The sequence below is a fragment of the Cynoglossus semilaevis genome, chromosome 1 (genome assembly GCF_000523025.1).
Source record: "Cynoglossus semilaevis isolate Cse_v1.0 chromosome 1, Cse_v1.0, whole genome shotgun sequence".
Classification (NCBI taxonomy): domain Eukaryota; kingdom Metazoa; phylum Chordata; class Actinopteri; order Pleuronectiformes; family Cynoglossidae; genus Cynoglossus; species Cynoglossus semilaevis.
Genome location: NC_024307.1, coordinates 23,712,864 through 23,728,968, shown reverse-complemented (window position 1 = coordinate 23,728,968; position 16,105 = coordinate 23,712,864). Strand labels below are relative to the sequence as shown.

General features: G+C 43.7%; 2 protein-coding genes across 3 annotated transcripts in view; one reads left to right on the top strand and one right to left on the bottom strand.

Annotated features, from left to right (window-relative positions):
- Positions 1-2,470, top strand: part of col4a5 (collagen, type IV, alpha 5 (Alport syndrome)) — a 31,194-nt gene extending 28,724 nt beyond the window's left edge. For both annotated transcript variants that reach the window (XM_008320352.3, XM_025062723.1), the window contains 3 exons: positions 91-205; positions 375-547; positions 638-2,470. In XM_008320352.3, the coding sequence (XP_008318574.1) occupies positions 91-205; positions 375-547; positions 638-719 (370 nt within the window). In that variant the 3' untranslated portion in view covers positions 720-2,470. The remainder of the gene's footprint in view (positions 1-90; positions 206-374; positions 548-637) is intronic.
- Positions 2,471-5,910: 3,440 nt separating this feature from the next.
- On the bottom strand, positions 5,911-16,099 carry irs4b (insulin receptor substrate 4b). The gene is made up of 2 exons (XM_008320364.3): positions 12,042-16,099; positions 5,911-9,098 (listed from the first exon to the last, which is right to left on the bottom strand). The coding sequence occupies exons 1-2, from the start codon at positions 16,093-16,095 to the stop codon at positions 9,094-9,096; spliced, it is 4,059 nt and encodes a 1,352-aa protein (XP_008318586.1). The 5' UTR covers positions 16,096-16,099; the 3' UTR covers positions 5,911-9,093.
- Positions 16,100-16,105: the final 6 nt, after the last annotated feature.

The window sequence follows — 16,105 nt, the reverse complement described above, 5'->3', positions numbered from 1 at the left end:
GTCGGGGGGTAGGCGGGAGGGAGGCGGACAGGGGGGGGGGGAGGGTGGCTGTCTGCTGGTGCATCTACTGTAACCCTTCTTCTCCACCAGGTGTGCTGTGTGTGAAGCTCCAGCCATGGTCATCGCGATCCACAGTCAGACCATCCAGATTCCCGCCTGTCCTTCCAGCTGGGACACTCTATGGATCGGCTACTCCTTCATGATGGTAGGACCTCTTTATACTTTGACCACTGAGCCTGCAACTTGTACTGGGTCATAGGTCATTCAACATAGGGCTGCAAAGATAAAATCAATCTTAGCATTATAGGTGGTCTGGCTCGTGAGCAGCCCCTGGAGGTAGCTTCACAAATCACACATCTTCTCTTCTTTTTCAGCACACCAGTGCTGGTGCTGAAGGCTCAGGTCAGGCTTTAGCCTCTCCAGGTTCCTGCCTGGAGGAATTCCGCAGCGCCCCCTTCATCGAGTGCCACGGCAGGGGAACCTGCAACTACTACGGAAACTCCTACTCCTTCTGGCTGGCCACGGTGGAACACTCTGAGATGTTCAGGTACGAGAACCAGGCCTTAAATCTGCAGCAGACCAGGCAATAGGCCATGACTTGGACTGACGCGTTGTCTTTGTTCTCTTATTCTGACAGGAAGCCACAGTCTGAGACTCTGAAGGCAGGGAACCTGGGAACGCGCGTCAGCCGCTGTGTGGTCTGCATGAAGAAGACGTAACAACAAGGACCTTTGACCTAAACAAAGGTGCTACTGTGTGACACAGCCTCAAACGTCAACCCTTAACTTTCACTCTTTGTTTTTTAGTTCATATAAGAAGTACCTCAGAATGAAAGAGCACACTTTTGTCCACCAGGGTGCCCTGATGGATGTTTGGAGACATAAATGCTTTTTTCACTCTCTTTGTCTTTACTTTTTAAACCAAACAGCCACAGGTTTGTTTGTCTCTGTTTGTTTGTTTGTTTGGTTGAGTTTTTCTGGACGGCGGTCACCAAGCGGGCACTTTGACTTCACAAACATCCAGGCTGTGATGCACTGACCATGAGTTTTCTTCAGCCAGACTGACGCAGACTCCTCTCATTCTCCTCAATAGTCCCTTTTTCCCCTGTCCTCACGTGTGCTGGTCTTAAAACCAGGCCTTTGCAGCAGCCTGCTAATGCTAATGCTAACCACTAGCCCCCCACCTTCTCTGTATTTTTTTTTATTTGTAAGTAATAAAATGTGTATATTGTGTAAAACAGCCTGTTTTTAGTGTGTTAGGGATTTTTTTCAGTCAGTATCAGCGGTTTGTGTTTCTTTTTACCCGTACACAAACGCACACACACACAGAGGAAAAGCAAATACATTCAAGGCCATTTCACAGTTTTGAGCAAAATATTTATTCACTTTTCTGAAAAAGTATAATATTTGTAAACCACTGCAAAACGCACAGTTTTGTGGACAAAAAAAATTCTGATAAAATTATATGTATAGGTTTATTAAAAAAAAATCTGATTTTTATTATGGTAAAAAAAAAATCATAAATGTATTCCAGTCAAGTGTCCTTACCTAAGTTTTATTTTATACATGTCTTTGTTTCACACTCATTCACTCACTCACTCTCTCACTCATCAGCTCATAATGTACAAAGTCAATCTTCTATGAATAAAACAGTATTTTATATAAAAATGATAAATCTATATTTGAAAAAGAGAATTAAGGGTATCATGAACTTTTACCAGGTTTATTTTTCCATAGAAATGGTTGTAACTACTGATGTAGAACAAAGCAACAGCAGCAGCAGGTTTTTTTCTATTCTAGGTCTATGTTAATGTTAACCATAAACAGCCCACTGTGTTTGTATAGAATTAACCATCAGAATAAACATGTCTAAAGTGGGATTTCCTTCTTCTTCTTCTTCTTCTTCTTCTTCTTGTAGCTGTGTTTAGTTTTTACTGATCTGGGGGGAGGAATCAGATTCACACATGGATTTAGTTTTTAGTTTGTTCTCCTCTTTAAAACATTTCCAGGTGCTGGGGTAAGTTAAGTAAAGATTATGGAAATGTACTTGTTTTCACTTGAAACCTGGTTTGTGTGAATCAGGTGTGAATAAGGTGTGAACATGCTCCTGTGGTTGTGTCTGTAACTGTGAGGGAGGGGAAGGCATTCACTTCCTATGATTTTTTTTTAATTGTTATTTTAAATCTGCTTTAATGAATTCAAATGTTATCAGTTGGCAGAGAATTTAAAGCAAATGTGTTTTTGTTTTGTTTTTTTTTTCCTGTATTTTTGTTATGTTACTCAGAAGTTGTTATAAACTTTTAAAGACTGAAATAAACACAGTGTCCAAATGTGTGGTCTCCTGATGAACTCAGGCCACTCAGAAAGAAGGTTTCGTCAAGAAATTCAAAAATATACTAACAAGTAGCCCAGAGCTGACCGAAACTGTAAATAAGAAATCACTAAACGTTTAATAAAATACAGCAAAATCAGATCTGTATAATTGAAGCAAAATCGTGTGAGTGAGAGACATCAAATCATAGTAGCAGAAAGTTAAGTTTGCAGAATTTAAGAACAAAAAGAATAAGACACTGTCTAGTGTAGTTTTCCTTTCAGCACATTCTCAGCGTAGTGGTTTTTCTAATTCATGCACTGTCCAGCAGAGGGCGGCTTGACTGCACAAACACAGAGGAGACTATTCAGAAAAGTCCAGAAGACTTAATGATTTGTACCCAGGACTGATCGACCTGATAGATCAGCCGTTACTGCGAACCGGTAATACCGCGTCATCGTCGAAGGATCATTCCATTTTCAAAATAAAACATCTTAAAGACTTCATTCTGTCAGTATCTGAGTCTGAATGACCCGTTGTTTTGAAACATTGACGGATTATCTTTGAATGGAAAAAGTAAAGGGATATGACAGGATTTATTTTAATGTAGTAAATTAGTAAAACTGCAACAGCGTTTTTCACTGTGTCCCACTGCGGCCTGGTACCAAATGACCTACGGACCAGCACCGGTTCACAGACCAGGGGTTGGAGACCCCGGAATTAAATGAAAGATGTAATTGAGTCAAAGAGAAGTTAGCATAGGAACATCTAAATGTTAGCTAAAACTTAGCTACAAGTTGGCTGAGAATGTTTAAATTTAGCCAGTGCAACCAGTGCAAAAAACAATTGTGTAAAATACCCAAAAAGGCAGAACATAGTACCTATAACAAGAAATGTAGAAAAAAAAAAGAATAAATAGGTCATAAATCATTACATTTCAGCCTAATATGGAGTGTTCCTAGAAACAGATAGAGGTTAGCCACAACTACTGCATATACTGGTCCAGAAAAAGCAAAACGTTAGCTTGAAAACAAAGTTCAGACCAAGGGTGTCCAAGCAATACAGTTGTCCTTGAAGGGCCGGTTGTAACTGGAAGACTGTATAGATCAGGGGTCCCCAACCCCTGGTCTGCGGACCGGTACCAGTCCATAGGTCATTTGGTATCGGGCCACAGTGAAAAAATGTACTTCGTTTAAACAAAACCCAGTCATATCCATTTCCTTTTTTCATTTCAAGAAAATCAGTCAATATTTTACTCTGATACTAACAGAATATAGTCTAAAGGATGTTTTTATTTTTTGAAAATTGAATTATCCTTCAATGCTAAGCACCTTGGTACCAGTCTGTAGTAACAGGTGGTACTGACTGAGCAGTCCTTGGTTGGAGACCACTGGTTTAGATGTAACTACTCCATAACAGACTAACACATGTTTCTACAATTGATTATTTGTTCAAGCTACAAATACTGTTCATAGCTGTGTAATAGAAAAAAAAATGTCTTACTTTAAGAAACTCTGCTGCATGGACTTTAGTAAAGGCTTTTTAAGCTCCCGCGGCCACACAGAAAAACTTAGTGGGCCGCATTTGGCCCCCGGGCCTTTGACACATGAGTTTTTTTTCTTCAGCCATTTTGTGAAATGTCTTTTTGTCATCTTTATCACTTTGTCTTTTTTAATGTCTACATTTTTAGTTCAGTTAATATAGTGGATTTGTTTTGCTAGCTAACCTTTAGCTTAGATTGACAAAATTCTTATTTATGGCCACCATTCACAGAGCTTTAAAAGTAACAGTCCAAACCTTTGCTGCTTTGTCTGTTACCTTTATCCCTTTTTGTTAACTATTAGCTGTGTGCGGCTAGCCTTTCATGTCAGTGTGGCTAAGGACATGGTTCAACACTGGATGACAGTCTGTCAACAAACACTACACTGACACAGACTTTGACTCTTCATCAAGTGCACCGTCACCATCCAGAAACTCAGATGCAAATACAGCGACTCTGGATTTAAAAGTGTCAAAGGTCATGACCTCGTCATCAGTTCTGCAGTGTGAAAAACAACTTTGTAATAATAAATCCTGTTTGTGAAGTTACATGTCACCTTTTAAATAACACTGTGTCTTTCCACAATGATTTGAGCTGACAGGGACACTGGAGCACTGCTGCCTCCTGTGGTCACTTTGTGTCACTGCATTAAACAGACCTGGATAGTTTGTCACAAAATAACACATCTGAACTTGGTGACGGCACTAATGTGAACGTGGTGTGTTTCTCATAGGACCGCTGTATGGAAACATTAGGAAAGCACCAAAGCACAAACTAAAGTCTATGATATCTTTAGATTTTTCACTGCTTCATGTCACTGTTAGAACATAAAAATGTCAATATTTTTCAAAAAGAGTAGAAAAAAAATTATTAGACTGTTTCTTTTTAGATGAACACATTTTATTGCAATTAGCTCTATCGAAAGCAAAAAATTTGATAAATATAAACACTATACCGAGGCTCAAACGGCCTCCGAGTGCCTGCAGGCCCCGCCCCTTTTTCTCCAACAGGAAAAAAAAAAACAGGAAACAAGGGGGAGGGGCTTCACCCGAGGCTTCGGTCAGAACATGAAAAAGCAACAACTCAGTTTTTTTGCTTATTTACAGAAAGACTTTAATTTTTCCAACAGTTCTAAATCTTGCTGATTTTTTGCAAATTCATTGTTGAAAAGAAAAAAACAAAACAAAAACAACATAAAGTCAGAGATAAACCTCCATCCTCACTTTTCCAAATCATTCTTGTAAAGCTAAGTAACTGCATCAATGTTATAAAATAAAAAATAAAAAAACTATAAGGATGAAAATGAAATCAAGAAAAGGTCAAAGTCACGGTTTTAGAGTAATACGTGTCAGACTGTCAACTGTCAAAGTACACCATCGTTATAGCATTACAGTTAAAGAAATGTAAGGTCAAAGGTCACAACTGACCTGTGATACGGGCAACTGAAAAATTTCAAAAAGGATTTTTGGTCTTTTTGACAACATTAGTACCAGACTCATCGCTGACACTGACATTAGTACAAGACTCATCGATGACACTGACATTAGTACCAGACTCATTGATGACACTGACAATAGTACCGGACTCAGCCATGACACTGACATTAGTACAAGACTCATCGATGACACTGCCATTAGTACCAGACTCATTGATGACACTGACAATAGTACCGGACTCAGCCATGACACTGACATTAGTACCGGACTCATCAATGACACTGACATTAGTACAAGACTCATCGATGACGCTGTCATTAGTACTCATCAAGGACCGATTATGATGACAATAGTACCAGACTCATCAATGACACTGACATTAGTACTCATCAAGGCCAGATTATGATGACAATAGTACCAGACTCATTGATGACACTGACAATAGTACCGGACTCAGCCATGACACTGACATTAGTACAAGACTCATCGATGACACTGCCATTAGTACCAGACTCATCAATGACACTGACATTAGTACTCATCAAGGACAGATTATGATGACAATAGTACCAGACTCATTGATGACACTGACAATAGTACCGGACTCAGCCATGACACTGACATTAGTACTCATCAAGGACAGATTATGATGACAATAGTACCAGAATCATCGATGACATCTGATGCATCGCCGTGTTAACTTTAGTACCAGACAATAAGGAGTAAAGTTCCAGACTGTGAGACACTGAGGAGACTAGACTCTTGTCTACACTGCTGACTTTAGTATCGTCCACGTATTCAACCTGGACAGCGATGACTAGAGTAAACACAGATGAATGAAGGAAATGACTTTGGCAGCAGACAGTCATGTCATCGGTACCATCGATGTGAGACTGAGTTAACCAACAGTGACCGGTGACTTACTGATGCCCCTCAGATGCAATTAACAACCAAACATTTTTAAACTTAAAAAAAAAAAAAAAATAAGGATGCTGTTTCTATGTCTCTCTGATGATGATGTGATTGTTTATATTTGTTGCTTTCACTCCTTCCCCATTATTAACAACAAAAAACATTGTATAGTTAAGTTTTGGAACTGTTGACGCACAAACAAATGCTGTAAAACAGAAGACTGTAAAACAAAGCTGAGGGGCGGGGTTCATATTTGGAGGGTGCGCTTAATAAACAACTGTCAGGGATTTCTTTTAAGTCATCAACAATATCTTGTTTGATTTTTTTTTGCTGCCAAACATAAAAAACTAAACTGGAACTGTTGCCAGACATCACCTGCACAAGAGACATCATGTGTTCTGCACCTGTTCCACACAGTAAATTCCACACATTTGGTTATTGTATTTCTTAAAACATAAAAAAAAAAAAATCTGAATTAGCTGACACCAACTGTTAGCTGCAGAGATGTTAGATTTTCCGCCAAACAAATAAAGGAACAATGGATGGTAGTCACTGGGACATCAATGACATTAGTACCGGGCTATCACCGATGTGAGGCAGCAATGAATTTAGACCCAGACTGTCATAAATCTGAGAAGAGACGACTTTAGTCCCAACTTTCAACTCAACACAGCTCTGTAGATACACAGTAACCACACCTTTGCTTCTCAAGAAGCAGCAGAGGAATCGTGAGATCGCCCCCTACAGACAGTTCATATCCACATATTTCTTTTGAATTAATGTTTGGATGGTCTGGATGAAAAAAATAAATAATGAAATGAAAGCATCAGATTGGTGAATACTGAAGAAGTTGAAGAGGTGAAATTACGAGGACCGCGTTAGAATTCCGTCATTTCTTTGGACACTGTCAATGATGTGCTGACCGAACAGCAGCAGCAGCAGATAACTTAAATGATGGACCAATGACAGCACGGACAGCAGGCCCCACCCACCACTTAGAGTGATCACTGCTGATTCGTGCGGAAGTGCATGTGAGAGGTGCTAACAGGACAAGAATGTCCAGCTCGCTGCTGCACCTGGACCATGGATCAGGTTTCTGGAAAAAAAAATCACTTTACGTCAGTGTTGCTGATGAATGTGTGTGTGTGTGTGTGTGTGTGTGTGTGCGCATGAGCATGTGCGTCATTGGAACTGAAACCAAACACAGAGCAGTGCTGCTAAATAAGGCTGCATATCTCCTGTGTGTGTGTGTGTGTGTGTGTGTATGTTTGGGCCAGAACCATGTGACCATGTCATGTGGCTGATGATGATGTGTATGGTGTGTGTGTGTGTGTTCACATCCACACAAACTACAGTACAAGCTTCACGTGCACAGTAAACCTGCTGCATTAGCATCGTAGTGTTGGTTTGTAATTTGTACTTTTACAGCGTTACAACGTTTGTGTCAATGCTAAATGCTAATGTTTAAATACAGATGAAAGCATTTCTGACCCGCTGCCGCCTCGTGTCATCATCCTGAGCAGCGTGAGGTAAAATCAAAATCGTACAAAAGAGACAGTAACAAAACACTTGGCTCTGGATGGTTCTTTCAACAGTTCTTGTGCAGACAACCCTAAAACCGTCAAAAATCAGTCAAACTAAGTGAAAAAGGCAGGAAAACGCCAGCGAGCTACCTCTGCTACGTTAGCTAAATGTCCAAATGTTTTCCCATTTCCATCATTGTTCAACCAATTTGGGAAAAATGCATATACCGTATATATATTATCACGTTGCTAGCATAAAGAGTGGAACCAGCTGGCACAGCTTTTGTTTAAAGAAAGTGTTTCATTGATGACAAAATGTAGTGAACGAAAACTTCAAGTGAATGATACAGTTGCACACTTTGCTCTGTGCAAAGCTAGCTAATTGTTAGCTGACAGATGCATGCCAATGTATTTCCTTTTGCCTTTTTAAGTACCATATATGTCCAGTTATGGCAAAGCCTCAGAGTCAATGAAAAAATACATAGGATTTGGTTCAATAATATTTGTTCTCGTGTAAAAACTCCAAAAGACGATTAAAAAGCAGCAAAAAGAGGCGTGAAAATGAAACGCAATGGCTACAGCTTCACTACTGAAAAACATTTACATGGTTTGCGCATCGTACATATTTCAACAGTTTGTTGTTAAGCTATGGTCAAGTTTTCGCTGAAACCTTGTTGAAACATTGCAAAGCATTAAAACGGCAACTCACACCTTTTTCCTGCCCTTTTTTTTCTGAACCAAAATGTGGACGACAGAAAAACTGTACGAGCTGAGACATAAATAAATAACACACAACTTAAGAATACTAGTTGAATTCATACACCCAGACATGATGGTGAAATGAATGCAGCCGCCAGCTCTTGTCCACAATAATGACTGTTCGGTACCGATTTAAGGAGGGGATAAAAAGTAAAAATAAAATTTAAAAAAAATAACAAAGGATAAAAAATAGTATTTAACATAAAATTTCAGTACCATTTATGTATTAACTCAGCATTTCAGTGTCCCTTTTTAAGAAAAACAGAAATGATAATACCGTATGGAGGAACAGGACCATGAGTGGTTCTGTTAATGCCCCTGCAGTTACTGAACACCAGAGGGCAGAGCAGCACACAATTTAAAAAAAAGGACTATATATACAGTAATATGTATATATATGTGTATATAAATGTGATGAAATACAGTTAACAAAAATTTAAAAAAATAATAACAGCAAACAAATTTTGTGTGGTTTCATTCTGAAGGGAGCGGCTCGGCTGCTCAGTCAGGTCTGTGTGTAGAAGGCTCCAATGCAGAGTCATGTGACCCTAGCAGAGACTAAGATGAAAATTTGGGGGAGGAAAGGAGTGGAATAGCCCTCTGATGTCACCATTCAGTCTGAAAGAAAAAAAAAAGAAACAGAGATTTTTGGTTAGTTTATAAAACTGATGAGTCGCCCAGACCAGAGTTCATAGACAAAACAGTGATTTTAGCTCGGAGATACACAACGGTTGTTCAGCCACTGATTCCATCATCAACGTGTTCACGTGGGTCATTTCTGACTTCACCATGTGAAGTTCATTGTTCAGATCGACCTCGGTGACCCGACCACAGGAGTCAGACGTGGAACATCAGACTGTGTTTTGCCATCTCTCATTGTTGGCTCAGACAAAGCCCTGCTCTCAGTGGACTCACCAGGTTGGACATCAGCCATGTTTGGGCTTATTCAGGGCCCTGGGCTGCACTACAGCAGCCTACCTGAAAATCAACACTACCACTGGAAACCCAAACACACACATACACACACAAGTGTAGAGTAAGAGTGTGTGTCCAAAGTTCAGCGGCCGCTCACTCATTTACCAAACAAACAGTTAAATGTGAGCGGCTGTTGATTCTATGGACTCGATGGACACTGGTTTGGAAGACATCAGCTGGGTGTATTCGTCCAGGTGAAAAGGTGGACAGACCTGGAGTGGCCTGGAGTAACTTCAGACACACACACTAAATCAGATTATAAAAACTGTTTTTGTCAGACACCCACATCTGTCTAAAACAAAGTCTCTCTCTCTCTCTCTCTCTCTCGCAGTACAAAGTAGCACAAAGCATTTACTGCGTTTGACTAAGTACTAGTATTTTAATTTGTTAAAACCCTCGAGTGAGTGAATGGAGCGAAGCAGTGAGCGAGGGACGAGAGAGAGAGAGAGAGAGAGAGAGAGAGAGAGAGAGAGAATGTATATTATCTGTAAGATTTCAACATTTTTATGGTAAAAAAAAATCACTGAATTTATGTTTTTCCTGTTCAAATACATGGGAGAGTGTGGCGAGCTACGGCAGCGACTTGTGATGTCACTGCTACACACACACTGTGTTTGACATGTTTAGTCTTTCTGATCGGCCATGACTGCCCAAAGAAAATTCACATTTGAGTGTTTGTGTACAGCAAAGTTTAATTTTAATCAAGGAGCATTTTTAATTCATATATCTGACAGTTCTTCTGTTCAATTTGTTTCATACGTTTTGATACAGTGCACATTGACCTGTGGTATTAATGCTGCCTTTGTGACATTTGGCATGTGCCTTAAACTTCAGTTTTTATCTCTGGGAAAAAAAATTAATCTAATATGACTTAATGCTTTGAGGAAACCTTAATTACATCACAGAAAAAAATAAATATATATAGCGTATCATCATTCAATAAAAAAACCAGATATGACTTCTAGTCCATACTGCCCAGCCTTAAGAGAACCTGAAGAAGAAACAGAGCAGAACCAGATGATCCGGATCTGGAGGAAAACCAAAAAGAATCCAAAGATGATAATTATTAGCCATAAAAAATATAAATATTAGCAGCACCATCACCACCACCAGAGGGAGCAGCTGATTCCTCTCTGATAATGTGTTTCCATTCAGCACCACTGTCTGCTGTGACATGCTGCCCTCACAATTACACTTCAAAGACTACAGCAATGAGTCACACACACACACACACACTCACACTCACACACAGACACACAGACACACACACACAGTGTTGAGTGGATACTAAGGACAAAGTCACAACATTCTCTCCTGCTCTGATCCTCATCTACATCTCAACCTGCTATGATGGTTTGCTAATCCAGGAACAATATGTTTTCACTAACGAGGCCCGTGATTGGCCAGTGTTTTCTGAAATAGAAATGTTTCACCAAATCTCTGCCAGGTTTCCCCACAGCCTGTGAACAGCTATGGATGTTCCCTTTTAGACTTCTGACAAACTGAAGTTTGACAATGGATTTATCTTAGCTCCCAGAACAGTCCATAGTCAGTGACTGTAGTTACAGTGAACAGGAGCTGTATGTAGTTTGTGTTTTCACATCACACTGCTGCTCCTGTCAACAGTGATCTACACTTTTTTTTCCATGTACAAAAGTGTGTGTGGAGATAGTAGAAACAAAGAAAAGAGGAGTTTACCACAAACACCCACACATCACAGTGCCCTGCCTGCACAACTACATGCTGACACAAAGAAAACAGGCGCACATGCTCAGACAGGCTCACATACAGACGCCACCGCCACAAAGACAGCAACGCCACCGCCTTTTTTCTCTCCCTGTTTCCTTCTGACTGACTGACTGGGTCTACACATGACCTCAGATAAACTTGCATTCATTTAAGCAATCATCAGTCACTCACACACACGCACGCACGCACACTCACACACACAGACCTCAGCATGAACCACAGACTGATGCCACTTCCTGTAACAGCAGAGACGTCAGGTCCCTGGACAGACATCTTCAAAGACAAGGGAAACGCAGCCTTATGGAGATCACAGAGACTCATCTGAAATAGACTCCGCTCACCCTGCTTCAAATTGATGCAACACAGACTAATAATAGCAAACAGCAGCTCTAGGTTATTTTAGATCTGGAGTGAAGAAGAACACAAAAAAACAAAAAAAATCTTTCATGATGATATTGTTTTTCTCACAAAGGAAGACCAAAAAACTTTATCCATCCAAGTTACCATTTACTAAAACTGCTTTACAAGAGAATCCAAAATCTCAACACTGTATTTCTTTCTTATCTCGTTGTCAAAAACAAGTGTGTAAACCACTCACTCACTCAGACCAAAGTTCATGGAGGAAACCAGTGATTTTTGCTGACAGGGAGACAGTGGTCACCACTAACTGTACATGAGTAAATGTGTGTAACAATTATTACTTTCCATGTTTTTTTCATTATCAAACTGGACCACAGGTGGCAGCAGTGGACCCCCCCATCCTTGACCAGTAATACCAGATTTTTGAAAATGCAACATTTAAGCACAACTGAGAACACTTGTTTTTTTATGACTCACCCTTTGTTGTGGTGGTGACTCCATCTGATTTGCTGAAGTCTATACTGGCGTAAGCACCGTTCTCTGGCAGAGGTACTGCCCCCACCACCGATGTCGCCACTGAACTCCCACTGTTGCTGCCCGCTCCCACGTCACTCCCATCGTCACTCAGCTCCAAGGCGATGTAGTTGAGGCCGTTCTGGTAACCCACAGACATGTTCCGGCACATTCTACCTGCTGAGGTTGAAGTTCCAGATACAGTACCTAGTTCCATGGTTCTGGTTGGTGCACGGAGAGCCAAGGACTCTCCAAGACCCTCCACAGACATCCACACACTGTCAAAAGAGGCTGAACTGGTCCACCTGGAAGTGTGACCTTCTGGTAGGTAAGATCCATTAGAGGCTGCTGGGTTTATCAAGGGATGGTTGACAGAGGATGAGGTCCCTCCTCCACCACCTGAGGGAGTGGAGTTAGAGGAGGACGTGGAGGAAAAAGTCTCTGAGCTGTGTCTCCTTCTGCCCTGTGGATCGGCTCGAACAACCTTGGGCTCCACCTGCTGTGTTGGGGTCCTGCTTGGGCTTGAGGGAGGGAGCGGAGGTGAACTGGATGATGGGGAGGGTGAAGAAGAGTGTCCGTAATGCCTTTCTATCACACAGAGGTGCTGCAGCATTGCTGTGGGACTCGTTTGCGTCCTCTCTGTGCTGCTAAGGTTAAATGTCATGTCTGTGTAGTCGTCCCCCATCGATTTCCAGTGACCTGTGGCGGGGACTCCTGGAGAAGTTCCTGAATTCGTAGCCAGTGGTCTGATATAGCTGGGTGGGTTCCAGGGGGCAACAAGACTGGGCCGAGGGGACTGGTTTTTACTTGAATATTCAACACCATGCTGCTGATCAGTCTCCACCTCTACACTCATGTAGTCCTGGTGGCTTTGAGGCTGTGGAGCAGAGTGTTGATGGTCCACACCTGCCATCAATGCTGCATCTGCATCTTGGGAAGAGAGAGGATAGGGCGGTGGCTGCTGTTGGTGGGGGAAGTGTTCACCAAACTCAATGTTGATGTATTCTCCAGGACTAGGAGGCCTCTCAGAGGAGCTGGTGAGGGCAGTAACTGGTGTTGAGGTTCCCGTGGACGCCATAGAAGGCTCGGTGAGTCTCAAAGGACCATGGAAACTCCTTCTTCCTAAGGGAAGGCGGTTAGGTCTCACTACACGTCTGTCCACCATCGCAGCTGTGGTGTGATGAGCGCCATAAGGTGGTGGTGGATGAGAGGGAGTGGAGGTGTTGCTCCCTCCTCCCCTCCTTCTTTCTGGTGTTGATCCTGGAGCTATGGCAACTGCAGAGAAGACAGGCTTGGCAGGAGAACTCATCGGAACGTACTCTCCATACTCCTTGTCATCCCTCTCTCTGGTGGGTGTTTTGTAGGACCGCGGCAGGGAGAAATAAGGACTATAAGACTTTGGTGTGCTCTCACCACTGGCTTCATTTGAGAGTTTCCGCCCCCTGCTGCTGCTGTATGACATGTCCATATATTCTCCATTCTCTGGCCTTTCTGCGATACTGTCTCTGTGTGATACGGTCGCTACTGCCAGACCAGAGCTGCTGTGTGGACCAGGGGACACCTGAACCGGAGAAGGAGAGCCCCCGCTGCCACCTGGTAGCATCATCATGTAACCTTGGGCATCCGTGGCGGAGTTAACGTGAGCCGCACGAGGTGCCAACAGCGGGCTGTGGAACTGAGGGGAGTGAGACACTTGGTGGACATAGTGGCTAGGCTGCATAGGCATGTAGTCAGGAGGGGTGTCCCGTGGTGACGCTGCAACACCACACATCATTGGCATGTATCCACTGTCTTCCTGTGCAGAAGAGGAGGAAGAAAGAGGAGGAGGAGCGGGACGCTCGATTCCACTGCTCACGACACCACCACTGTCTGATCTATGGGATGTGGAGGGCCGACTCTGCTGGCTATGCTCAGAGCAGGAGCTGTAGTCAGAGCGGAGGGAGGAGGAAGAAGAGGATGGCCCGCCACGGAGCAGCCCGCTGCTGAATGGCAAGACCACATCTGATTCTTCATCCAAAGAAAAATTGGTCTGCGTCATTTTCTGATAAACTGCCACTCCTGACCCACCAGTGGCACCACCACTTCTGGAGAAGGAGTGTGTCCTCCTCCTCAGCGACGATGTAGAGAATCGGTCGTCTTCAGTTATCGATGAGCCGTCATCTCGTGGCGTATCACCGCCACTGGTGTTTCCAGAACCGCCGCTAATGCCAAACACCTCTCGGTTCCAGCCCATAGCCATGTAGTCGTTAAGACAATTCTCCTCTCTAATTGGAGGAGTGTTTCCCAGGGAGTCTGGTGTATTACTACGCACACGAAAGTACCTGAAGTCCCCAGGGCTGGAACCATACTCATCTGAGGAGTTGAAGCCGCCGTCTGATGGAGAACCGCATATAGAGGCGCTTGACGGTCGTGTTAAGGTGTCAGAGACAGAGCCGTGACCACTACTGGAGGAGACGCTTACGGGACTTGTGGTGGAGGGGAAGTGGGAGACTGGGAGAGAAGCAGAACGGGCGTGGTAGGTGGTCGATGTCCCAGGGATGGTTCTCATATAGCGACCACCACCTGTGCTTGTACCGACATTTCCTGTGGCGACACCGCTGCCGCTACCTTCTTGGCGACTGTGATGTGCACGCGTTGAGTTCAGGTGAACCAGACTTCCTGTGGTAGAGCGGAACGGGCGGTTCATTGTTCCCTCACCTTCACTAGATGTACGGAAGCGATAACCACTGGCGCCAGAGCTTTTGCTTGATGGCGGTGTCCCAACGATGGACTCTGTTCTTGACCTCCTCTGAAGCCCTGTTTGGCTCGGTGGCAGGTTGCCTAGGTGGCGCCGAGTTGTAATAAATGGCATTGGATTGGAGCCTGAAGACTGGCTCTTACTCCTTGGCCGGAACTCCGCAAAAGCCTTTAAGGCTTTCATCGTCTCCAAGATTGTTTCATGCATGTTTTGAGCCACAACAGAATCATCCACCTGCATCCAGATTTCACCAGGCCCAATGGAGGCAGAGCGGCCAACCTCAATGAAGAAGAAACTCTCAGAGTGTCCACAGCGCCTGATGTTCATCAGCTGGAGGTTAAGCCTAATGTTCATCAGCTGGAGGTTAACACACGGTGTTTCAGAGTTCAACTTGACCAGGTGAATGGTTTTGGTGGACAGACAAAGTCGGTAAACACCTGTGAGGTTTTTGGTTTGGCCCAGTCCTTTGGGCTTCACGTTCACCTGCCACACTTCTTTGAAAACAGTACCAGGCGTCACTGTACCATATCCATCATCCAGATCATCTGAGTCTAGGTGTCCCCTCTTACCTTCACTCATCAGCTCACTGACTGCTACATACCAGTCCTCCTGTTCCTGCTCGTTTTCAGCCACAATGGCAAAGTACTCGTCCTTGGTGTATAGAGCGATGAGGTGTTTGTTTTTTGAATCCGCCCTTTTGTTCACAGTGAAGCACTGGTAAAGGTAAATCACTCTCTTCGGTGGAGAAGGAGCTGCTGCTGCGGCGGCGGCGGCAGCCGCGCTGGCAGTAGCAGTTGCAGCGGCGGCGGCGGAGCGCAGGCTGTTCCTGAACTTCTTCTCGCTGTCATAATACTCCAGGCGGCTCGGGCCGAGGTGGCTAGCGGCCCGAAGCACGAAAAAGCGTTTATGTCCATGTTTCTGCTTCCTCAGGTAGCCACATTTGCGGATGTCGTCTGCCCCGTCAGAGCTGTTGTTGTTCGCAGCGGCAGAGGCAGCGTAGACATGGCCGCCGCTGGAAGAGCCGTCCTCCGCTGTGCTGGATAATCTTCTACCCGGAGTGTCTGCTACGTTCTCCGCGCCAATGTGCTGCTGAAAGGGATGGTGGAGGTGATGGTTGGAAGTTGGTAAATGTTGATGTAGTCGGGAGCCTCCTCCTCCTCCCCCTCCGCCGCCGCCGCCGCTGATATTAATTACGGGGGAAGTAGGGGCTTCCCCGGCCGAGCCGTCGTCTCCGCTGGCGGCCACGGGTTTGTCCCTCTGCTGCGGCTCCACCATCAACATAGCTACCTTT